Genomic DNA, 25556 nt, shown 5'->3' on the forward strand with positions numbered 1-25556 from the left:
TATTGGCTTTCCTATGGACTCAATGTGATCTGGATCACTTAAAATAGAAAATGTAGAGTCCTGAGCTTTGAGCTTGAGCCAATCCTTTGTCCTTAGCATCTTGAAGGGGTTCCACATCCTCTTGTCCATGCCACACCATTGTTGAACTTATCTGAAACATACTAGATAGAAGCATTAGTCCAACAAGAGATATGTTGACATTAATTACCAAAATCACCCAGGGAGCACTTGTGCTTTCAATCTCCCCCTTTTTGGTAATTGATGACAATATAAATAAAAGCTTTAGATAAAGATATAGAGAGCAACAAGTAAAGCTTTGGAAAGACATGTAACATGCATAGGCTCCCCCTACATGTATGCAATCATATAAATATGAAACATAGGAGCATGTGAATGCATAAGCATGACAGAGTAATCCATGTGTTACATGTATCTTGGCTATATGCATCAGAGCAAATTGTAACGCCCACGATGCGGCTATATCTCCCACGTGTCGAGGCACGACTTAGAGGCATAACCGCATAGTGGTTTTGTCGCAAGAAGGGTCATCTTCACACAATCCCATGTAATGAACAAGAATGGGATAAAGAGTTGGCTTACAATCGCCACTTCACACAATACATAAATAAATATCATACATCATCCAAAATACAATCATATATAGACCGACTACGGTCAAAATCCAGATGAAAATAAGACAACCCCAAATGCTAGATCCCCGATCGTCCCAACTGGGCTCCACTACTGATCATCAGGAAAAGACACATAATAACGACCACGTTCCTCGTCGAACTCCCACTTGAGATCGACCCCATCATCTGCACTGGCATCGTCGGCACCTGCAACTGTTTGGTAGAATCTGTGAGTCACAGGGACTCAGCAATCTCACACCCGCGAGATCAAGACTATTTAAGCTTATAGGAAAGGGAGGTGTAATAAGGTGGAGCTGCAGCGCCAAAAGCATATATGGTGGCTAACTTGCGCAAGAGAGAGCGAGAAGAGAAGCAACTGAACGGTCGTCATCTAGCAATGACCAAGAAGTGATCCTGAACACCTACTTACGTCAAACATAACTCAGACCGTGTTCACTTCCCGGACTCCGCCGAGAAGAGACCATCACGGCTACACACGCAGTTGAAGTATTTTAATTGGGTCAACTGACAAGTTCTCTACAACCGGACATTAACAAATTCCCATCTGCCTCATAACCGCGGGCATGGCTTTCGAAAGATAATACCCTGCAGGGGTGTCCCAACTTAGCCCATCATAAGCTCTCACGGTCAACGAAGGATAAACCTTCTCCCGGAAAGACCCGATCAGTCTCGGAATCCCGGTTTACAAGAAATTTCGACAATGGTAAAACAAGACCAGCAAAGCCCCCGAATGTGCCGACAAATCCCGATAGGAGCTGCAAATATCTCGTTCTCAGGGCACAACGGATGAGCCAGACGTCGGGTTGGCATAGACCCTGGTTGCCCAGGGGGCGCCGGACATCGCTCGGTTTGGGCCAGCACTCGGAGGAGCACTGGTCCGGGGGTTTAAAATAAGATGACCCTCGGGCTCACGAAAACCCCGGGGAAAAAGGCTTAGGTGGCAAATGGTAAAACCAAGGTTGGGCCTTGCTGGAGGAGTTTTATTCAAGGCGAACTGTCAAGGGGGTCCCACAAACTCAAGGAACATAATCCCGGTATATCAGTAACTAGGGCGGCAAAAGTGAAACAAAACACCAGGCATAAGGCCGAGCCTTCCACCCTTTACCAAAATATATAGATGCATTAATTAAAATAAGAGATATTGTGATATCCCAACATATCCATGTTCCGACATGGAACAAACTTCAACTTCACCTGCAACTAGCAACGCTATAAGAGGGGCTGAGCAAAAGCGGTAACATAGCCAAACAACGGTTTGCTAGGACAGGATGGTTAGAGGCTGACATGGCAAAATGGGAGACATGATATAGCAAGTGATAGGTAGCGAGCATGGCAATAGAGCGAACAACTAGCATAGCAAAGATAGAAGTGATTTCGAGGGGTGGTCATCTTGCCTGCAAGGTTCTCAGAGTTGTCGAAAGTTTGATCCTCGTAAGCGTACTCAACAGGTTCCTCGTTCACGAACTCGTCTCCCGGCTCTACCCAAAACAAGAACACAAGCAAACGGAACCACAATCAATCACGAGGAATGCACAAGCAACATGATGCAAAACATGTATGATATGCAAGGTATGATATGCGATGCATATGCGTGCTCCGGAAGGAAAAAGATGAACATGGAAGTAGCTTGGCAAACCAAGCATGCCACTGGAAAGATGAGATAATGTCGGTCGAAATCGATATAAATTTCACCGGAAACGGATGCACGGTTTGCAAATGGCAAGCAAAACAAGAATGACACGAATGTGCGATAAACAGCATGATAGCACTTAAAATGCAACAAACAACAATGCTACAGCACCCCAACATAGCAAAAAAGCACATGGTAGTAATTCACAGGAGATGCTTGACAAAAGATGAACACTGAGCTACGGCTAGATCACAACATATCAAGCTCAAACAAGCATGGCAAAAGTGCAAAAGATAACAGGATCACAAACTTTGTGAAAAACTGGACATGGCAGGAAACAGCATCAGGTAGCAATGTTCAGAGCATGAAACCAACATACTACGGGAACTTAACATAGCAAAACAAGGCATGGTAGTTTTCTACTAAATGCACATGACAAAAGTCCCTTACTGACCATAAGCCAAAAAGGAACAGAAGATATGATGGCAAGCATGTAAACATAGCAAGTTTCGTTATCAGGTTTCAGACTTAGCAGAAAACAGAGCATGGCAGAAATAATAATATGTAGGCCTCTTTGTGAGCTTGATGCACTCACTACAGAGAAATGCACTACAAAACAAGCACACCTACAGCAAAATGGCATGTTTATGAAGCTAACCATGGCAAGAACACAAGCATAGCATGTATGGATCAACTACAATAAGCTTGGCAATATTGCATATCATGATAAGAATCTGCCAGAAATATTTTATAGCAAAGGTAGAGCAAGATTGAGTCATGCTATGGCACTCCATAATTGCAAACAATATCAGGAATGTATCAATTACAACTATAGCTACAAAACATCCTTCCTGAACATCGCCAAAATATGCATGGATCTCTCTGTAGCATCAAGTTTACATGGCAACAAAATAACAGCAGACAAGGACACAGAGAAATCACTGTCCCTGAAATCAGAAATATTACAGAGCCTACTTTGCATGCTTGTGCTAGTCACCATAGAGATAACAAAAATACATGGCATACACCCTTGGAAAGATGGCATGGCATACATCAAAACACATGTAGAGCTCATGCCCATAAGATGCACAGATTAAATGATACAAAAATGACAAATCTCCAAGTTCTGATAAGAACCAGAGAATAACAGCAACTAGGCTTCTTCCAACAGATATTTGGGCATCAAGATGACCTCTAATGAACATGGTGCAATTGAACAAAATGAAGAGCATCACGAGGCAAATAATTTGACATATTACACGCGCGAATCAAAGCTACATGCAAGGAGTTATGGCATCACGAATAGAGGCACTTAATGAGAAAAATCACAGACAGGAATTTTCGGGGTCGCGAGAAAGTCAACTCACGAGGGATCTTCCAGATCCGATCGAGCGAAGGGGCTCGGCTCGGGCCCGGCCTCGCCGGCGATGGAGGAAGAGGAGGCGGCGAGGGAGGGAAGGCTGCGCCGGTGGAGGGAGGCGGCGGTGGCGCGCCGGAGGCGCGAGGGCGCGCCGGCGGGCCAACGGGCTCCGGCGCGCGCGGTGGTTGGCGGTAGCGAGCGCGGCGGGGCCGGCCGGCGGCGGGGCGGAGGAGCCGGCGGGCGGCGCGGAGCGAATGGCCGGGCCGGGAGCGACGGCGGCGGGCCGCGGGGCCTCGCCCGGCCTCGCGGGCCGGCGCGGCGGCTGCGACGGGCTGATGACATGGCGCGTGCTGATTCGCTGGGCGGCGGGGCGGAACGTGTCCGGGCCATCTGGGCGGGCTTTGGTCCGGCGGCGCGAGGTGGAAGACGCTAGGGTTTGACTGCGATTGTAATTCGGGATGCCCACATATTTTATAGGTAGAGGGAGCTAGGAAACTCCAATGAGGTGCGGTTTTTGCCCACACGATCGTGATCGAACGACCTAGAGCATGGAAGAGAGTTTGGTGGGTTTTGGGCTGGTTTTTAGGGGGTTTTTGCTGGACACTCAAATGGACATTGCGGATGCCCGGTTAACCGTTGGAGTACCAAACGACCTCCAAATGAAACGAAACTTGACCGGTAGTCTCCGGGTGGTATATTAAGGCCACTTGACAAGCCTCGGTCCATTCCGAGAAAGTTTGACACCCGCACACGAAAGGAAACAAGAGGGGTGCACTGGAGGAGATAGGAGCGCCGGATTGCAAAACGGACAACGGGGAAAATGCTCGGATGCATGAGACGAACACGTATGCAAATGCAATGCACATGATGACATGATATGAAATGCATGACATGACAAAATACAAAACGAAAGACAAAACCCGACAACGGAGGGAATAACATAGCACATAGCCAAAAATGGCAAGAGTCGGAGTTACAAATATGGCAAGTTACATCCGGGGTGTTACAACACTCCACCACTACTAGAGGATCTCGTCCCGAGATCTAGGACTGAAAGAACTCCGGATATTCGGAACGGAGATGGTCCTCGCGTTCCTAGGTGGCTTCCCGGTCGGAATGGTGCGACCACTTCACTTTCAGGAATTTGATTGACTTGTTGCGAGTCTTGCGCTCAGTTTCTTCAAGAATAGCAACGGGGTGCTCATGATAAGACAAATCTTCTTGGAGGTCAATCTCTTCGAAGTTGATAGTGCGCTCAGGCGTCTTGAAGCACTTGCGGAGCTGTGACACGTGGAACACATCATGCACGTTCGCGAAGTTGGAAGGAAGCTCAAGTTGATAGGCGAGTTCGCCTCTTTTGCCAACGATCTTGAAAGGACCCACGTATCTAGGGGCAAGCTTCCCTTTGATACCGAAGCGACGAGTGCCTTTCATTGGAGAGACGCGGAGGTAGACATGGTCTTCGATCTCGAAAGCCAAATCACGATGCTTACTATCATAGTAACTCTTCTGGCACGATTGCGCGGCTTTGAGATTATCACGGATGACTTTACACATTTCTTCAGCTTCAGTGATTAAGTCATTGCCAAGAAGTTGGCGTTCACCAGTCTCTGACCAATTAAGAGGAGTACGACACTTTCTGCCATAGAGAATCTCGAATGGGGCCTTGCCCGAACTCGCTTGGAAGCTGTTGTTGTAGGAGAATTCAGCATAAGGAAGACAATCTTCCCATTTCATGCCAAAGGAAATGACACAAGCCCTGAGCATATCTTCAAGAATTTGATCGACTCGCTCGACTTGGCCACTAGTTTGAGGATGGAAAGCTGTGCTGAAGCGAATGTTTGTGCCCATGGCCTTCTGGAAGGAGTCCCAGAACTTAGAGGTGAAGATGCTTCCACGATCTGAAGAAATCAATTGTGGAATGCCGTGCAAAGAGACAATTCTGGAGGTGTAAAGCTCTGCCAGCTGAGCTGCTGTGATGGATTCTTTGATTGGAAGGAAATGAGCCACTTTAGAGAGCTTGTCAATGACAACGAAGATAACATCATTTCCGCGCTTGGACTTGGGAAAACCAGTCACGAAGTCCATTTCGATATGATCAAACTTCCATTCTGGGATAGAAAGAGGTTGAAGGAGACCAGCTGGTCGTTGGTGTTCTGCTTTCACTCTTCGGCAGACATCACATTCATTCACAAATTGAGCAATTTCTCGCTTCATTCGAGTCCACCAATACGACTGCTTGAGGTCATGATACATCTTCGTACTTCCAGGATGAATGGAAAGGAGAGAATTGTGCGCCTCGTTCATTATGACTTTCCTTAGATCACCTTTAGGAACCACAATCTGGTCCTCGAAGAATAAAGTGTCTCTGTCATCAATGCGATAGCACTTGTATTTGGAAAGACCCTTGTTGATACCACGTTTCACCTTCTTCACCATGGCATCAAGGAGTTGTGCCTCATGAATTTGATCTTCCAAAGTGGGAGAGACTATGAGGTTGGCAAGAAAGCCTTGAGGAACAACTTGGAGATTCAGCTTGCGGAAAGCTTCACAAAGATCCGGTTGGAAAGGCTTGAGAATTAAGCTGTTGCAATAAGCCTTCCTGCTTAAAGCATCTGCAATGACATTGGCCTTGCCTGGAGTATATTCAATACTCGGATTGTACTCTTGAATCATTTCGATCCATCGAGTCTGTCTGAGGTTGAGGTTGGGCTGAGTGAAGATATACTTGAGACTCTTGTGATCGGTGAAAATGTCCACTTGTTTTCCCAACAAGAGATGTCTCCACGTTATCAATGCATGGACAACTGTCGCCAACTCAAGATCGTGAGTGGGGTAGTTCTTCTCGTTGGGCTTCAACTGACGAGAGGTATAGGCCACAACTTTCTTCTCTTGCATTAACACAGCACCGAGACCTTGGAGAGAAGCATCACACAAAACTTCATACGGTTTGGATTCATGAGGAGGAGTCAAGACAGGAGCTGTGACTAGTTTCTCTTTGAGAGTGTTGAAAGCAACGTCACACTCAGGAGACTAGACATACTTCACATGCTTCTGAAGGAGGTTGGAAAGAGGCTTAGCAATCTTGGAGAAATTCTCAACGAATCTTCGGCAATAGCTTGCAAGACCAAGAAAACTGCGGAGCTACTTGACATTTTGAGGAGGTTCCCAATTCACAACTGCGGACACCTTCTCGGGGTTAACAGCGATGCCCTTGGAAGAGATGATGTGACCAAGGAAAAGAACTTCATCGAGCCAAAACTCACATTTTGAGAACTTCGCATAGAATTGATACTCTCTGAGCTTGTCGAGCACCAATCGCAAATGTTTGGCATGATCCTGCTTATTCTTGGAGAAGACCAAGATATCATCGAGATACACCAGGACGAATTCATTGGTATATGGGTTGAAGATGAAATTCATCATCCGAGAGAACACTGGAGGAGCATTGACAAGACCGAAAGACACGACAGTATATTCATAAGAACCAAAGCTTGTTCTGAATGCTGTCTTGGGAATATCTTCTTCACGAATGCGAATCTGATGATAACCCATACGAAGGTCAAGCTTCGAGAATACTTTAGCCCCTTTAAGTTGCTCAAATAGCTCATTGATGTTGGGAAGTGGATACTTGTTCTTGATTGTCTTCTTGTTCAATGGACGGTAGTCGACACAAAGTCGGTCTGTTCCGTCCTTCTTCTTGACAAAAAGAACACCACAACCCCATGGAGAAGAACTCGGTCTGATCAAACCCAGACGCTCTTGTTCATCGAGCTGTTTCTTCAATTCCTTCAGCTCGTTGGGTCCAAGCTTGTATGGACGCTTGCAAACAGGTTCAGTACCAGGCTCTAGTTCGATAACGAACTCAACTGGCCGATGAGGAGGCATACCCGGAAGCTCTTCTGGAAAGACATCTTGATACTCACAAACGACTGGAATTTGAGAGATGGCATTCAATTCGCCCTTCTCATTGAGAGAGAAAAACCGAATGGTTTCATCACGAGCGGCATAAATAATCACATCCTCAGATGAGTGTGTCAATTGAATTTCCCTGGCCGCACAATCAAGTTGAGCCTTGTGCTTAGAAAGCCAGTCCATCCCGAGAATAAGATCAATATCCGAGTCACCAAGAACAACTGGAGAAGACTGAAATTTATAGTCGCCCATCTTGATGGACACATTCGGAACCATAGAGCTTGCATTCATGAATTTACCCGGAGAGACAACTGATAACGGTCTAGGCAAATCTTGATAAACCAACTCATGCTTAAATGCAAATGGTCTTGATATGAAAGAAAGCGATGCACCAGTATCGAAAAGAACTTTTGCGGGAATATCATTAACAGGAAGATTACCCATTATCACATCAGTAGATTCCTCCGCTTGAGCTGCATTCATCATGTTCACCTTTGCAGACTTTGGATTATGCTTGACCACTGCATTGCTGGAAGATCTGACAGGAGGAGGAGGAGGAAGACGCCTTTGGTTGAAGCACTTGTTAGCATAGTAACCTTTCTGCTGACATTTGTTGCAAGTCACCTCTGAAAGTGGACGGTGATAAGGAGCATTGGACTTTGGAGCTTGATTCTGAGACTTGTTCTGATAGACAGAGTTGGAAGAACCATGGCCACCTTTGTTCTTCTGCTGGTAAGGCTGACGAAACGGAGGAGGAGGAGGCAACCAGAACTTCTGTTGCTTAGCTGTCACAAGTGAGGAAGAGGAAGACTGGACTGCGTCCCTGACTCTTTTCTTAGAAGCCTCACACTTGAGCTGAGCAGCCTCTTGCTTCAATGCCATATTGTAGAATTGATCAAACTGAGTAGGCTCAACAAGAACGAGAGCTAACTGCAGATCCTCTTTAAGGCCACCTCTGAAGTGATAGATCATGCTCTTCTCATCAGGAACGTCTTGTTTAGCGAAGCGAGCAAGTTTCTGAAACTGAATGTTGTATTGATACACAGACATGTTGCCTTGCTTGAGATTGCGGAACTCCTCACGCTTGCTCTCAACAACACTTTGTGGAATGTGGTGCGCTTTGAAGTCCCGACAGAAGTCAGTCCAAGTGATCACACGACCTCCTCTGGAATCTTTGTATTGTTGATACCAATCAGCAGCTTGGTCCTTGAGCTGGAAAGAAGCGAACTTGACATAGTTCTCAGGCCTGACATTGCTACATTCAAAATGCTTGTTGATGTCCACGAGCCAATCATCGGCATCCGTGGCCTCGGCACAGTAGCTGAAAGACTTGGGCTGATTAGCGAGAAACTGGTTGAGTGTGGCAAAGTGAAACTGATTGTTGCCTTGACCTTGAGTACGTTCTTGCAAGAGTTGCAGAATCATCTGAGCATTGGCGTTGGTGGCTGCCATGATAGCTTGCCATGCCTTCGGAGGTGGAGGTGGTGGCGGAGGGTTTGCTTGACTCCCTTCATTGCGATCCGGATTCTGACGCGTTGGCGGAGCCATCCTGAAGAGGGTGACATCCGTTAGCATCTTGATAGACAAATAGATAAGTAGAATCAACGGATAGAAATTGCAACATATAGTCTTCACAATAAACATTCGAACGAAGATGAACGAATGAATTCCGTAGTAAATCATCACACTTCCATAAGTTGAGAAGCCACTTAGAAAAGGTATGGAATGAACATATGACTTCGAAGCAACTCGAATACCACAATACAAAATAAAACAAAGTATTGGCTTGCAGAATAAGCCGGAACAAACATATGATAGAGATTTCGTCCGAAGTTTTCGTGGTGGGGCCCACACGGGCTCAATCGTACAGCACCATCATGTACAAGGTTGTGCACATGACATACGAAGCGTCCCTGAGTCGGCATAGCCATGGACTCTTTAAGACACTACGAGACCACTGTAAAATCAACCGTGTACAGGCGGACCACTAGACGTCGAACCCCAATCTCTATCATGTGTCTGTCGGAAAGATATCCTAAGGCTACTTGAATTCCCACTTATAAACTCCCGAAACTTCCCGGTTATGCAATCTGGTGTTGGGGATACAGGGGACACAAAATATATCACACAAACTAGCAATCCCTAGATCCAGCTGTATCCATCCGTCAACACATAACCAAGAAATCTTCGGAAATCGTTTACCTCAACCTTCGAAAAACATCCGTTATACAAGTTATGGAAATACTCGCGAACTCTCGCCCCAGTACTGGGTGGCGTCGAGGTGATCTCACCAACAACTGCATAAAAGAGATTTCGATGTCGGCGGAACTCAGGTATTCCAGAACTGCAACGATAAAATTGTGACGACAACACCTCGGAGCTCAACTCCCCGGGACACTGCCACAACCCCTAAATGTCAGGAGGCACCAAGAACAATGTTCTCGTCACAAAACCATCGGAACGATTCCAAGATACCCGCGTGATCCTAAATTTTTTTTTTGTGAAATTTGAGGAGAGAATAGTCAAAACTTCTACGTCAGGAGACCTCACCAGAGCGACGAAGGGACTGAGGAGTAAAAAGAAACCTACTCTCCGATATATATAATCCTAAGACTCAAAACATTTTGTTCTAGACTCAACAACGCCAGCGATTCGATCAAGCAGGGGGCTCCTAAGTCGGGGATGGCTCTGATTACCAACTTGTAACGCCCACGATGCGGCTATATCTCCCACGTGTCGAGGCACGACTTAGAGGCATAACCGCATAGTGGTTTTTTCGCAAGAAGGGTCATCTTCACACAATCCCATGTAATGAACAAGAATGGGATAAAGAGTTGGCTTACAATCGCCACTTCACACAATACATAAATAAATATCATACATCATCCAAAATACAATCATATATAGACCGACTACGGTCAAAATCCAGATGAAAATAAGACAACCCCAAATGCTAGATCCCCGATCGTCCCAACTGGGCTCCACTACTGATCATCAGGAAAAGACACATAATAACGACCACGTTCCTCGTCGAACTCCCACTTGAGATCAACCCCATCATCTGCACTGGCATCGTCGGCACCTGCAACTGTTTGGTAGAATCTGTGAGTCACGGGGACTCAGCAATCTCACACCCGCGAGATCAAGACTATTTAAGCTTATAGGAAAGGGAGGTGTAATAAGGTGGAGCTGCAGCGGCAAAAGCATATATGGTGGCTAACTTGCGCAAGAGAGAGCGAGAAGAGAAGCAACGAAACGGTCGTCATCTAGCAATGACCAAGAAGTGATCGTGAACACCTACTTACGTCAAACATAACTCAGACCGTGTTCACTTCCCGGACTCCGCCGAGAAGAGACCATCACGGCTACACACGCAATTGAAGTATTTTAATTGGGTCAACTGACAAGTTCTCTACAACCGGACATTAACAAATTCCCATCTGCCTCATAACCGCGGGCACGGCTTTCAAAAGATAATACCCTGCAGGGGTGTCCCAACTTAGCCCATCATAAGCTCTCACGGTCAACGAAGGATAAACCTTCTCCCGGAAAGACCCGATCAGTCTCGGAATCCCGGTTTACAAGACATTTCGACAATGGTAAAACAAGACCAGCAAAGCCCCCGAATGTGCCGACAAATCCCGATAGGAGCTGCACATATCTCGTTCTCAGGGCACAATGGATGAGCCAGACGTCGGGTTGGCATAGACCCTGGTTGCCCAGGGGGCGCCGGACATCGCTCGGTTTGGGCCAGCACTCGGAGGAGCACTGGTCCGGGGGTTTAAAATAAGATGACCCTCGGGCTCGCGAAAACCCCGGGGAAAAAGGCTTAGGTGGCAAATGGTAAAACCAAGGTTGGGCCTTGCTGGAGGAGTTTTATTCAAGGCGAACTGTCAAGGGAGTCCCATAAATCACCCGACATATCCATGTTCCGACATGGAACAAACTTCAACTTCACCTGCAACTAGCAACGCTATAAGAGGGGCTGAGCAAAAGCGGTAACATAACCAAACAACGGTTTGCTAGGACAGAATGGTTAGAGGCTGACATGGCAAAATGGGAGACATGATATAGCAAGTGATAGGTAGCGAGCATGGCAATAGAGCGAACAACTAGCATAGCAAAGATAGAAGTGATTTCGAGGGGTGGTCATCTTGCCTGCAAGGTTCTCAGAGTTGTCGAAAGCTTGATCCTCGTAAGCGTACTCAACAGGTTCCTCGTTCATGAACTCGTCTCCCGGCTCTACCCAAAACAAGAACACAAGCAAACGGAACCACAATCAATCACGAGGAATGCACAAGCAACATGATGCAAAACATGTATGATATGCAAGGTATGATATGCGATGCATATGCGTGCTCCGGAAGGAAAAAGATGAACATGGAAGTAGCTTGGTAAACCAAGCATGCCACTGGAAAGATGAGATGATTTCGGTCGAAATCGATATAAAGATCACCGGAAACGGATGCACGGTTTGCAAATGGCAAGCAAAACAAGAATGACACGAATGTGCGATAAACAGCATGATAGCACTTAAAATGCAACAAACAACAATGCTACAGCACACCAACATAGCAAAAAAGCACATGGTAGTAATCCGCAGGAGATGCTTGACAAAAGATGAACACTGAGCTACGGCTAGATCACAACATATCAAGCTCAAACAAGCATGGCAAAAGTGCAAAAGATAACAGGATCACAGACTTTGTGAAAAACTGGACATGGCAGGAAACAGCATCAGGTAGCAATGTTCAGAGCACGAAACCAACATACTACGGGAACTTAACATAGCAAAATAAGGCATGGAAGTGTTCTACTGAATGCACATGATAAAAGTCCCTTACTGACCATAAGCCAAAAAGGACCAGAAGATATGATGGCAAGCATGTAAACATAGCAAGTTTCGTTATCAGGTTTCAGACTTTGCAGAAAACAGAGCATGGCAGAAATAATAATATGTAGGCCTCTTTGTGAGCTTGATGCACTCACTACAGAGCAATGCACTACAAAACAAGCACACCTACAGCAAAATGGCATATTTATGAAGCTAACCATGGCAAGAACACAAGCATAGCATGTATGGATCAACTACAATAAGCTTGGCAAAATTGCATATCATGATAAGAATCTGCCAGAAATATTTTATAGCAAAAGTAGAGGAAGATTGAGTCATGCTATTGCACTCCATAATTGCAAACAATTGCAGGAATGTATTAACTAGAACTATAGCTACAAAACATCCTTACTAAACATCTCCAAAATATGCATGGATCTCTCTGTAGCATCAAGTTTACATGGCAACAAAATAACAGCAGACAAGGACAGAAATCACCAAGTCCCTGAAATCAGAAATATTACAGAGCCTACTTTGCATGCTTGTTCTAGTCACCACAGAGATAAAAAAAATACATGGCATACACCCTTGGAAAGATGGCATGGCATACTTCAAAAAACATGTAGAGCTCATGCCCATAAGATGCACAGATTAAATGATACAAAAATGACAAATCTCCAAGTTCTGATAAGAACCAGAGAATAACAGCAACTAGGCTTCTTCCAACAGAGATTTGGGCATCAAGATGACCTCTAATGAACATGGTGCAATTGAACAGAATGAAGAGCATCACGAGGCGAACAATTTGACATATTACACGCGCGAATCGGAGCTACATGCAAGGAGTTATGGCATCACGAACAGAGGCACTTAATGAGAAAAATCACAGACTTAGGAATTTTCGGGGTCGCGAGAAAGTCAACTCACGAGGGATCTTCCAGATCCGATCGAGCGAAGGGGCTCGGGATCGGGCTCCGGCCTCGCCGGCGATGGAGGAAGAGGAGGCGGCGAGGGAGGGAGGCGGCGCCGGTGGAGGGAGGCGGCGGTGGCGCGCCGGAGGTGGCGAGGGGCGCCGGCGGGCACGGGCTCCGGCGGCGCGGTGGTTGGCGGCGGCGAGCCGCGGCGGGGCCGGCCGGCGGCGGGGCGGAGGGAGCCGGCGGGCGGCGCGGAGGCGATGGCCGGGCCGGGAGGCGACGGCGGCGGGCCGCGGGGGCCTCGCCCGGGCCTCGCGGGCCGGCGCGGCGGCTGCGACGGGCTGATGACGTGGCGCGTGCTGATTCGCCGGGCGGCGCAGGCGGACGTGTCCGGCGCGGGCGGGCTTTGTCCGGCGGCGCGAGGTGGAAGACGCTAGGGTTTGACTGCGATTGTAATTTCGGGATGCCCACATATTTATAGGTAGAGGGAGCTAGGAGGCTCCAAATGAGGTGCGGTTTTCGCCCGCACGATCGTGATCGAATGACCTAGAGCATGGAAAAGAGTTTGGTGGGTTTTGGGCTGGTTTTTAGGGGTTTTTTGCTGGACACTCAAATGGACATTGCGGATGCCCGGTTAACCGTTGGAGTACCAAACGACCTTCAAATGGAACGAAACTTGACCGGTAGTCTCCGGGTGGTATATTAAGGCCACTTGACAAGCCTCGGTCCATTCCGAGAAAGTTTGACACCCGCACACGAAAGAAAACAAGAGGGGTGCACTGGAGGAGATAGGAGCGCCGGATTGCAAAACGGACAACGGGGAAAATGCTCGGATGCATGAGACGAACACGTATGCAAATGCAATGCACATGATGACATGATATGAAATGCATGACATGACAAAATACAAAACGAAAGACAAAACCCGACAACGGAGGGAATAACATAGCACATAGCCGAAAATGGCAAGAGTCGGAGTTACAAATATGGCAAGTTACATCCGGGGTGTTACACAAATGATGTGAATATAGGAAATGTACCTTCATGCCCATGAGTTCTTCTTGCAAATAGTATGTACATCAGCAAGAAATCCTCATACACATGACTGTGATGCATATACTTATCTTGTGGTCTTGAGTTGGCTTAGAAAAGAATGAACCTGAGTAAACAAGGTTAGACAACACAGATACACCTACTAGCCAGAGCAAACAAAAGAAACCACAAGAGAACCAAGACTGGGATGACATGTAGAGAGTGAGTACTGAGTACCCCATTGGGTATAGACATGTCCCCAAAGGTAAAGATATGCAATAAAATCAGAGATTTCCTTCCCTGAATCTTGCATTGGGATATTGGGAGAAGATAGGGAACAGAAAATCAGAGCAAAAGAAAAAAAACAGAGCTTGAGCTTAATGCAAGCAATCAAATATGATCAATTATGAACATGTCTTTCCCCTCTTAAAGACATCTAATTTCTCTCCTCTTGAACACCAAGCATCTGAGGTCTGAGGTTTGTTACACACACTCCCCCTGAGTATCCTCTCCCCCTATAGAAATGATTAAGCATAGAGCTTTGATGTGATCTCTCTCTCCCCCTTTGACATCAATTTCCAAGAAGGGCTCTTCTGGATTTTTGTGTTATTGCAGAAGGGTTTGGTCCTTGAGTCACAAAGCAAGTTGAATGTGATGCTGGTAGAGGACAAGAATCATTGAGTGGAGCTAGAGCAAAAGGACTGCAGGAATAAGTGGCAAGTTGTCTTTCCTGTAGTGAAATCGGTAGCACCGAGTTGTGTGCGTCGGTGGCACCGAGAGAATTCGGTTGGGCCGAAGAAAACAGACCGGTGTGACCGAGTTCATCACAGTAAAACACTTGTCACCTCAGCTCACTAGGCACTTTAAGATCTCACAAGGATTTGCAAGGAATTAGCTAAAAGATTTGCAATGAATTGGATGCACAAAATGCAGAACAAGAAGAAATGAAAAGATCTAGATGAAGAACAAATATGCAAGAGACAAATGCAAAAGAAAACACAAGAGAACTTCATCTAGAAGTGGGCGGTGACAAAGTCACCTATGTTAGAGTATATTGACTTAGGAGTCAAGTGAGATCACTTGATCTTTGGTCATACTCATCGTTTAAACTCAAAATGGGTTCACCATTTTTCGTTTAAGCTTCTTGATGTATTCACATCTTGTTGAGTTGCTTTATCCCATGACTTGGAGTAAAGCTTCTCTAAGATGGAATAGCATACCTTGGGTGGTGGTGGTGTCGATCTTGATCATGTAGTCGAACTTGTGTGGGTTGCTCAAGGTTGATGTAGCTCATCAAGAGTTGGGAGCATCACTTGGAGTTTGAGTTCATCTTCCTACATGGGTTAGCTTTGCAAGGAAGAGCACTTGTGTATCCAAAATGACAATCATACAATTTAACATAGAATGAGTCCAAGGATATATTTGAGGGGTTTTGTGCTTCCTTGACTTCAACCACCATTGTATAGAGACTTGATGATGTAGAGATTGCTCAATATGTGAGTGAGTTGCAATCTCATGGATTTAGTTTCATCCAAGTACCTACAGGGGTTAGATAGCATGCAAGGGTGCAAAAGTATCCAAGACATATAGATAGCATCATGAAAGAAATATCAAGGATTAATCAAAGACTCATGCCTTGCATGTATCCAAATGGAGTTCCTACTCCAAGTTTGAAGCATCAATGATGTTCAATTCACCTCTCAAACGGCAAAAGACTTTCTCATCAAGCGGTTTGGTAAATATATCCGCTAATTGCTTATCGATGCGAACATGCTTAAGATTAATGTCCCCTTTGGCAACATGGTCTCGAATGAAATGATGACGAACTTCAATATGTTTAGTTCGAGAATGTTGCACGGGATTGTGAGCAATCTTAATAGCACTTTCATTGTCACACAGCAATGGAACATGTTTCACATATATCCCATAATCTTTAAGAGTTTGGGTCATCCAAAGTAATTGAGCACAACATGAACCAGCGGCAATGTATTCCGCTTCGGCGGTGGATAAGGATACCGAGTTTTGTTTCTTGGAGGACCAAGACACAAGAGATCTACCAAGAAATTGACAAGTACCCGAAGTGGACTTTCTATCAACCTTGTCTCTAGCATAGTCCAAATCGGAGTAGCCAACAAGATCAAAGGATGACCTCTTAGGATACCAAATGCCAAAATTTGGTGTATGTATTAAGTATCTCACTATCCTTTTCACAGCCTTAAGATGACATTCTTTAGGTGCCGCTTGATATCGTGCACACATGCACACACTTAGCATAATATCGGGACGAGAGGCACATAGATACAACAATGAACCCATCATAGAGCGGTAAAAATTTTGATCAACCGGTTCACCATCTTTGGTCAAATCAAGATGTCACTAGTAGGCATGGGTGTAGTCATACCTTTGCATTCTTGCATATTGAACTTCTTGAATAAGTCCTTTGTGTACTTTGTTTGAGAGACAAAGGTACCTTCCTTAGTTTGCTTGATTTTCAAACCGAGAAAGAATTTGAGTTCACTCATCATAGACATCTCAAACTTCTCCGACATTAGCTTTCCAAACTTCTCACTAAAATGAGGGTTAGTCGAACCAAATATAATATCATCAACATAAATTTGGCACACAAATAGCTCTCCATTGACCCTTTTAGTAAAAAGAGTAGAATCAATTTTACCAATTTCAAAGCCTTTTTCAATAAGGAACTTGGTCAAGCATTTATACCACGCTCTAGGAGCTTGTTTAAGACCATAAAGGGCTTTGTGAAGTTTGTAGACATGATTAGGTTTCTTAGGATTGACAAAGCCGGGAGGTTGCTTAACATAAACTTCCTCCTCAATTTCACCATTTAGAAAAGCACTTTTAATGTCCATTTGGTACAAGGTGATATCATGGTGATTAGCATAAGTAAGTAAGATGCGAATGGACACAAGTCTAGCAACGGGAGCATATGTCTCACCATACTCCATACCTTCGACTTGAGTGTAGCCTTGGGCGACTAGGCGTGCTTTGTTGCGGACGACTTGAGCATCTTCATCTTGCTTGTTGCGAAACACCCATTTGGTTCCAATGATGTTGTGGTTGTTGTCGGGCTTCTCGACCAATGTCCATACTTGATTTCTCTCAAAGTTGTGTAGCTCTTCATGCATAGCGTATATCCAGTCCGGATCTTCCAATGCTTCTTCAACCTTCATAGGTTCAATGCTAGAGATGAATGAGTAATGTTCACAAAAATTAGCTAAACGAGTTTTAGAGCGAGTGATTCTCCCAGTTTGGATATCATTGTAGATTTGCTCAACGAGATGATCTTTGGCGATTCTTGCTCGAACTCGTGGGAGCTTTGGCTTGGCTCGGGGTGGAACATCTTTTTCTTCTTCTTGGCCTTCTTCATTGTTGACGTTGTCATTCTCTTGTCGTGGTGGAGAAGGAGGTTGTTGATGTTCATCTTGGTGTGCTTCCTCGTTTTCTTTGTCTTGGTGTGTCCCACTTGTGCATGCTTCGATATCAATTCTTGGTTCACCTTGTCGTGAGGTAGAAGCTTCCACTTGGACGGACGAGGTACTCTCCTTCACCTCCGTTGGACGAATCTTGCCAATAGACAAGTCTTGGATTGATTCCTAAGGGTCTTTTTCTCCTACATCAATTGGCAATTGCTCTACCTGCGAGCCGTTAGATTCATCAAACTTCACATCTACCGTCTCTTCAACCTTTCGGGTGAAATTGTTGTAGACACGGTAAGTGTGAGAGTTTGAGCCATAACCAAGTAGGAAACCTTCATGAGATTTAGGAGCAAATTTAGAACGACGATGCTTATCAAGAATGTAGCATTTTGAGCCAAATACTCGAAAGTATCCAACTTGGGGTTTGTTACCGGTGAGAAGCTCGTATGCCATCTTGCCGAGTAGCTTGTGAAGATACAGGCGATTTGTTGCATGACAAGCTGTCTCAACCGCTTCCGCCCAAAAGTGTTTTGGAGTCTTGTACTCATCAAGCATCGTTCTTGCCATCTCAATAAGAGTCGGGTTCTTCCTCTCAACGACTCCATTTTGTTGAGGTGTGTACATAGCCGAGGACTCATGTGAAATCCCCTCTTCGTCAAGAAAGGTATCCACATTTGCGTTCTTGAACTCCGTTTCGTTGTCACTCCGAACCTTCTTGATCTTCACATCAAAATGATTTTGGGCCTTCCTAGCGAAGTTTTTGAAGATCTTTTGGACCTGTGATTTGTCATCAAGAAAGAACACCCACATAAATCTTGAAAAATCATCAACTATGACTAGTCCAAACGAGTTACCACCAAGACTCTTGTAGGCATTTGGACCAAAGAGATCCATGTAAAGTAGCTCGAGTGGTCTTCTCGTGGTCATGATGTTCTTCGCGTGATGACTTCCTCCAACTTGTTTCCCTGCCTGACAAGCACTACAAAGTCTATCCTTGTCAAATATGACATCTTTTACTCCAAGGATATGATCACCTTTAATAAGCTTATCAAGATTTCACATACCCACATGACCTAGCCTTCTATGCCACAACCAACCCTTAGAAGATTTAGCAATTAAGCAAGTTCTAGGTTGAGCCTTTTTAGTGAAATCAACAATGTAAAGCTCACCTCTACGTATACCGGTAAAGACCATTTTACGATTGTCTCTACGAAACACTTGGCAATCTACTTCAGTGAATAGGACACTGAAACCGAAATCAACAAGTCTAGAAACTGAAAGTAAATTGTACCCAAGAGATTCAACGAGCATGACATTTTGTATGGAGCTATCATGTGAGATGGCCACCTTACCGAGGCCAACCACCTTACCCTTTGAGTTATCACCAAAAGTGACATATTTTCGAGGGCCGTCGTTTTCAGCAAGCTCACGGAACATATCTTTATCTCCGGTCATATGATCAGTACATCCACTATCAAGGACCCATTCCTTTCCTCCGGCCATGTAGCCGCGAAGATTTTCCATAAGACCAAAGTGTCTCATCGCATCATCAAGATCATAGTCACTATCATCATCCTCATCATAGTATCCATGTTCAACATCATCTTGTGATTGATCAATTCCTAGAGAGGGTAATTCATTAGACAAATGATCATTTCTATGATTACTTTATGAATTCTAATAGCTTCGGAAATAATATTGCTAATGATCCCAACATCTCCTATGGCACGCATGAGATTGGTAAGCTCAAATAAACAATCACCAAAGCTAGGATCACCTGAATTCATTCTACTCAAGGCAATAGACTTATGTGGTTGGAATGGAATATCATGACCTCAACACAAGTGTAGGTGGTTCTCTCTCAGAAAATATGTATTGGAAGTGTAGGCATGTTCTGATGGCTCTCTCCACGAATGAAGAGTGGGTGGAGGGGTATATATAGCCTCCACACAAAATCTAACCGTTACACACAAATCGCCAAACTCGGTGGGACCGATTCAGAGAACTCGGTCGGACCGATTTGGTTCATAATGTGACCCTTAGGCATTTCGGTGGGACCGACTTGATCAACTCGGTGGGACCGATGTGCTAGGGTTAGGGTAAATCCAAAACTCGGTTTGACCGATTACTCAAACTCAGTGGTACCGTTTTGGGTAATAAGTGAAACAGAATGTTGGCCAAGCAAACTCGGTGGGGCCGGTTGCAAATCTCGGTGGGACCGAAACTATTGCAACAAACAACAAAGAGTTTGCAAGCCCATCTCGGTGAGTCCGAGATCCCATCGGTGAGATCGAACTGATTAGGGTTTCTGGCAGTGGCTATGTCAACTGAACTCGGTGGCTCCGGATAGAAAGAATCGGTGGGGCCGAGTTGGACTGTTTGGATTAGGACATATATGGAAGTGAGAAAGTGGTTGAGGGCTTTGGAGCATATCACTAAGCACTTTGAGCAAGCAAGCCATTAAGCAATACCTCATCCCTTCTTAATAGTATTGGCTTTCCTATGGACTCAATGTGATCTTGGATCACTTAAAATAGAAAATGTAGAGTCCTGAGCTTTGAGCTTGAGCCAATTCTTTGTCCTTAGCATCTTGAAGGGGTTCTACATCCTCTTGTCCATGCCACTCCATTGTTGAATTTATCTGAAACATACTAGGTAGAAGCATTTGTCCAACAAGAGATATGTTGACATTAATTACCAAAATCACCCAGGGAGCACTTGTGCTTTCAATCCCCTGCATGGGAGCTATGGTCGGTCCTTCAGAATGATGATTTATGACGAATATTCCTATTCAAATAGCATTCGTAGCTTTTGCCTACGAAACGTCTCTTCCATGAATTATGGTTTATCAGAACCGAGAGATAATTATGATAGAAGTGGCGGTCGAAAGTAGACTGCTCTGATCTACACCCATGGAATAATTAATCTTCCATAGGAATCAGTAAATTATCAGACGCAGAGTATTTTATTTTTCCAGCCTTTTACAATCTAGCTATGCACAGTGCTCTAACAAGATTTAGAGTACGTACTATACCTTGTGTTAGAAAAAAAGTACGTACTATATCATATCATCAGCATGCAAATAACCAGACTAAAGGGGGAGGCTTTAGTAACGACCCTTTAGTCCCGGTTCCAGAACCGGGACTAAAGGCCGTCCACGTGGCCGCTGCCTGGAGCTCCACCTTTAGTCCCGGTTGGTAACACCAACCAGGACTAAAGGAAATTTTATGATTTTTTTTTTCAATTTTCTTTTTGAAATTTTTTTTATTTTCAAATTTCTGAATTATTTTAACCTCTAATCTCTAATCACCCCTCATCATTCCAAATCATCTAACTTCCCGGACGGTCACCCATCCTCTCACTACTCCAGCCTGAGCACGCTTAACTTCCGGGTTCTATTCTCCCACGTTTCCAAGTCTGCACTTGTTGTTTTCCTGACAATAGTAAGATGTCAATCCTATTAACCCTCAGGAATTTAGCTTGAGCATGAAGTCACACATTTCACTGTTTGAGTTTGAAACTATTCTTTTAAAAAACAATAATTATTTACTAACACTAATATTTCTTGAATAAGTAGTTTGACCATAGTTTGACCACAGTTTGACCATAGTTTGACCAGATTTGACCAAAATTCAAAAAACTGAAATAATTATTTACTAACACTAATATTTGTTGAATAAGTAGTTTGACCAGATTTGACCAAAATTCAAAAAAACTGAAATAATTATTTAGTAACACTAATATTTCTTGAATAATTAGTTTGACCATTGTTTGACCACAGTTTGACCAGATTTGACCAAAATTCAAAAAAACTGAAATAATTATTTAGTAACACTAATATTCTTGAATAATTAGTTTGACCATTGTTTGACCACAGTTTGACCAGATTTGACCAAAATTCAAAAAAACTGAAATAATTATTTAGTAACACTAATATTCTTGAATAATTATTTAGCAACACTAATACTTTTTGAATAAGTAGTTTGACCAGATTTAATAAAAATTCAAAAAAAAAATTGAAATTTGAGCATAACTTTTTTTCCTTTTAGAATTTGAGTATTCTAAAATTTGCAAACAGGCTGTAGGCCGTCAAAATCGGATGCGGATTTTCGTGCTGAACATTTTGATATATTATACGTTTTTTTCTGACATCGTATGCAAAAGTTATAGCAGTTTTACATTTTCCCTACACTTTTTACAAAACATGTCCAAATTTAAGTTTTTAAATTTTCCTAACTAGTACATGTAGTAACATAACTACATCTGGAAGGATTTTAATTTTCGAAGTTTTTATCATTTTCTTTTGTTTTTTACAAAACTGAAAAGGCGACAGGGGGTAGAGTTTGAAAATGGGACCTTTAGTACCGGTTCGTGCCATGAACCGGTACTAATGCCTCAAACCCCATTAATACCGGTTGGTGGTCGAACCGGGACTAAAGGTCTAACCTTTAGTACCGGTTGGTGCCACGAACCGGTACTAATGGGCATCGCACCCTTTAGTCCCGGTTCGTGGCACCAACCGGGACTAAAGGGCTTAGGTGAACCGAGACTAATGCCTTAGCCGCACGAACCGGGACCAATGCTCACATTAGTTCCGGTTCGTGACTGAACCGGGACTAATGTGAATATTGCCCTGTAACTAAAGCCCTGTTTTCTACTAGTGTCTCTTCGTCCAAAAAACTTGTATTAGATTTGTCTAGATAAGGATGTAATATGAGCCAAAACAGTTTGTTCAAACACGTCCTACTTTTGTGACAAGCAAAGAAATCAGATAACAGCTAAGCACTTAATTTAAGGAAAATAACTAGACTTTAGGCGCATCATTTTACAAAGATAAGCACGACGTAGTGCAAGTAACATTGCATTTCCGAGGTTTGCTAAAATAAAAATGCGGCATATCGGAGATGGTTCCATCTAACTTGCCGATGGAATGCACCTCCAACAAGTTTGCGCTTTAGAAAGACCCAAATATATAGGAGAACATTCACCCGTCTCAAACAGAGCACCGGCCAACAGAACAAGCCCAAAAATTACCCCAGAATTTTCCCAAGAGAGTCCTTGTACTTCAGGTAGCATCAACTTTGGCGGCAGCCAATTTCAAGGAACCTGCAAGGCCAAAGAGTAATCTTAAGTAAAGAGAAACACTCTAACGTCTCCTCACGGATACTTTAGGTTATGAAGTACGTACTTGTTAACGTTTCAAATTTCGCGATGACAATCAATTTACAACATGCTCACTTGGTAAGAGTTAGCAACATACTTCAGTTTAGTCCTCATTAGGTGATAACATTTCAGGAAAGTACCCAAACAAGGAAGAATTAAGAGAAAGTACCGCAGATAAGCTGGCGCACTTTAATTTTTCTGCCCCCTGTCCACACGAACCAGCGTCTCTGCCAAACTGTTCCTTTTAGAATTGGTCTTCTTGCTCGAAAGGGTTCCTTCAGTTATGTTTGAACTTTCAAAATAATGACAGAAAACAACAGAGAGTGATATATGATCCTTAATTAGAGAAAGAGTTGAATTGGAAAACACATTTTAGATTTAACAGGACAACTGCACATGTATACCTTGACAATAGAGGAGCAAAACACTTTTTACATCATACAAAGATCTCATACGAATGCAGTAAAGAAAATCAGATTTTCTAGCAATTCCAAATTCCACCTTCAATGCTGCAATACCATAGAAAGGCTTACTGATAATAACGGTTAATTTAATTGAGGAATCTATGAGCCTATGGGCAATGAAACTCTCCACCACATTTAGATTGCCACTGATGATAAATGAAACACTAGTTTCAGAACTTTCAAACACAAATGCAGTCGGTTTGTATCGACAAAACATGATGCTATGCAGATGCACAAGAGATTTCAAAGCAATGTTAAACAAAGATCTATACAATCTGACAATTATAGATCAGCACTTTGATATTCAACGATCAAACAAGCATGTTAATGGAGCATAAATGTACCTGCACAGGGGATGTAGCTCGACTCTAGCCATGTTGGGAGCGTGCAGGGCACAAGGAAACCAGAGGGGCACAGGGTTTGATCGCCGGCTCTTTCTGGAAGATACCGGCCCCTTAAGCTTTTCCCCTTAGCCATGTCCACAACAATAAGAAAGCGACCATAGACGAGGTACAGAAAGTTCGCCCGGAATGGATCGATGGCGGCAATGCACGGTATGTGGTCTTCCAGAACTTTGCACCTTTCAGGGAGAACAGGATTGAATGCAACCTTGTGCTCGACCGTCCAGCAGCAGCCCTTCTCGTCGAGCGAGAAGGAGCTGCACACGAATGGCTTCCTGCTGTTAGACACCTCCACATAGCGCAGCTTCCCCTCGCTCACCCCCAGACGACGGTACCTGCCCAGCACTGGAGTCCCCGCCAGGTCAATCAGGTCAGGCAGCACGCTGGCCGGGGGCAGCTCCACGAAGCGATGCTCCGGCTGGTCGCTGAAAGGGTCGACGGAGCAGATGCCCCAGGTCGGGTCGAGCCACCACAGCCGGTCGCCGAATGCCACCACCTCGAGGTTCGGGTCTATGCGCATGTCCCGGCTAGCCGGCACCGTGGACGGGCCGGCCAGCCGCCGCTCGTCCCACTCCCCTGTTTCCGACAGGAAACGGCGCACGACGGGGTGGTCCGCTCCCCCGCGGCGGCTGCGGCTGAGCTGAGCGACCACGTACCTGTCCGGCGGGCCGCGGGAGCCCTCGGACTTGGTGAGCAGGCCGAAACCCGTGGAGCAGCCTGCGGTGGACGACCTCGCGAACTCGGTGCCTGGGACAGGGAGGCGGGCCAGCTGGCCGCTGAGAGGGTTGCAGACGAAGCGCACGACGTCCGGCTCGCCGGCGTACGCGGCGGCGGCGTCGAACTCGGCCAGCCAGCTGGGGCGGAAGGTGCCGTCGACCGGGGCGCGGCAGCGGGTATCAGAGAAGTCGACGAGGAGGAGGCCGTCGAGGGTCGCGGCGCGGACGGCGCCGGCGAAGAAGCCCGTGGCGTCGCCGGCGTAGGGGACGACGAGGTGGGCGGGGACGGAGAGCTGGGCCCACAGGTCCTCGTGGAGGTCGAGCGACGCGCGCGACGGCGCCCCCGACGCGTCCAGCGCCGGCTTGGTGTAGAGCATGGCCCACGGAGGGGGCGAGGAGGCCGTCGCGGCCGTGCAGAGGGAGCGGCGGAGAGGCGCCGCGGCGGCGCCGGCGAGGCGTCGGAGCATTTCGCTTGTGGTGGGTGGAGGAGGAAAGGGGAGAGAGGGTTTTGGGATTCTGCTTTGCCCGAGCGAGCGGCCTGCGGTGGCGTGGTGAGGAAAGGAGGAAGGGGGGTTTGGTTGGTGCACATGGACTCGGTCCAGGCGGCTCTGGCAGCTTTAGGCAAAAGGCAGAATAGTTCCAATCGTCTCGCAGAGAAGACGACAAGAGAAGATGAGTTCGAACTCCAAAATTTCAAATTTTCAAAAGAGAGCATGTACAACCAAGTGGGCTCCTCCAACCCGCTATGAAATGTTTGTCGGGACAGCTCCATCACAGCAGGTAAAGAAGTTGACATTCAACAACCACTCGTATACAGCTCAAACATCTGGGTGCGTATGGCATCCTTCAAGCTCAGTCCATAGGTGAGACTGATATGAGATGGATCGGATACGTCTGGGTGCGCGTGTTATGTTGGATTGGCTCACGCTGGTTCATCCATCCCCATATAAACCCCTATTTGGACCTAAATGTTAGCTCACTCTTGTCCGCTCCGTTTTGTGCTCACTCCACTCCGTATGTTCATGTCCTAGTCCATT

The 25556-nt window shown here is 45.4% G+C and overlaps 1 protein-coding gene across 1 annotated transcript; it reads right to left on the minus strand.

Annotated features, from left to right (window-relative positions):
• Positions 1-22840: 22840 nt before the first annotated feature.
• LOC123159549 (uncharacterized) lies at positions 22841-24986 on the minus strand. The gene is made up of 3 exons (XM_044577382.1): positions 23747-24986; positions 23343-23447; positions 22841-22881 (listed from the first exon to the last, which is right to left on the minus strand). The coding sequence occupies exons 1-3, from the start codon at positions 24984-24986 to the stop codon at positions 22841-22843; spliced, it is 1386 nt and encodes a 461-aa protein (XP_044433317.1).
• Between the last annotated feature and the right edge of the window lie 570 nt (positions 24987-25556).

Source organism: Triticum aestivum, chromosome 1D, assembly GCF_018294505.1.
Source record: "Triticum aestivum cultivar Chinese Spring chromosome 1D, IWGSC CS RefSeq v2.1, whole genome shotgun sequence".
Classification (NCBI taxonomy): domain Eukaryota; kingdom Viridiplantae; phylum Streptophyta; class Magnoliopsida; order Poales; family Poaceae; genus Triticum; species Triticum aestivum.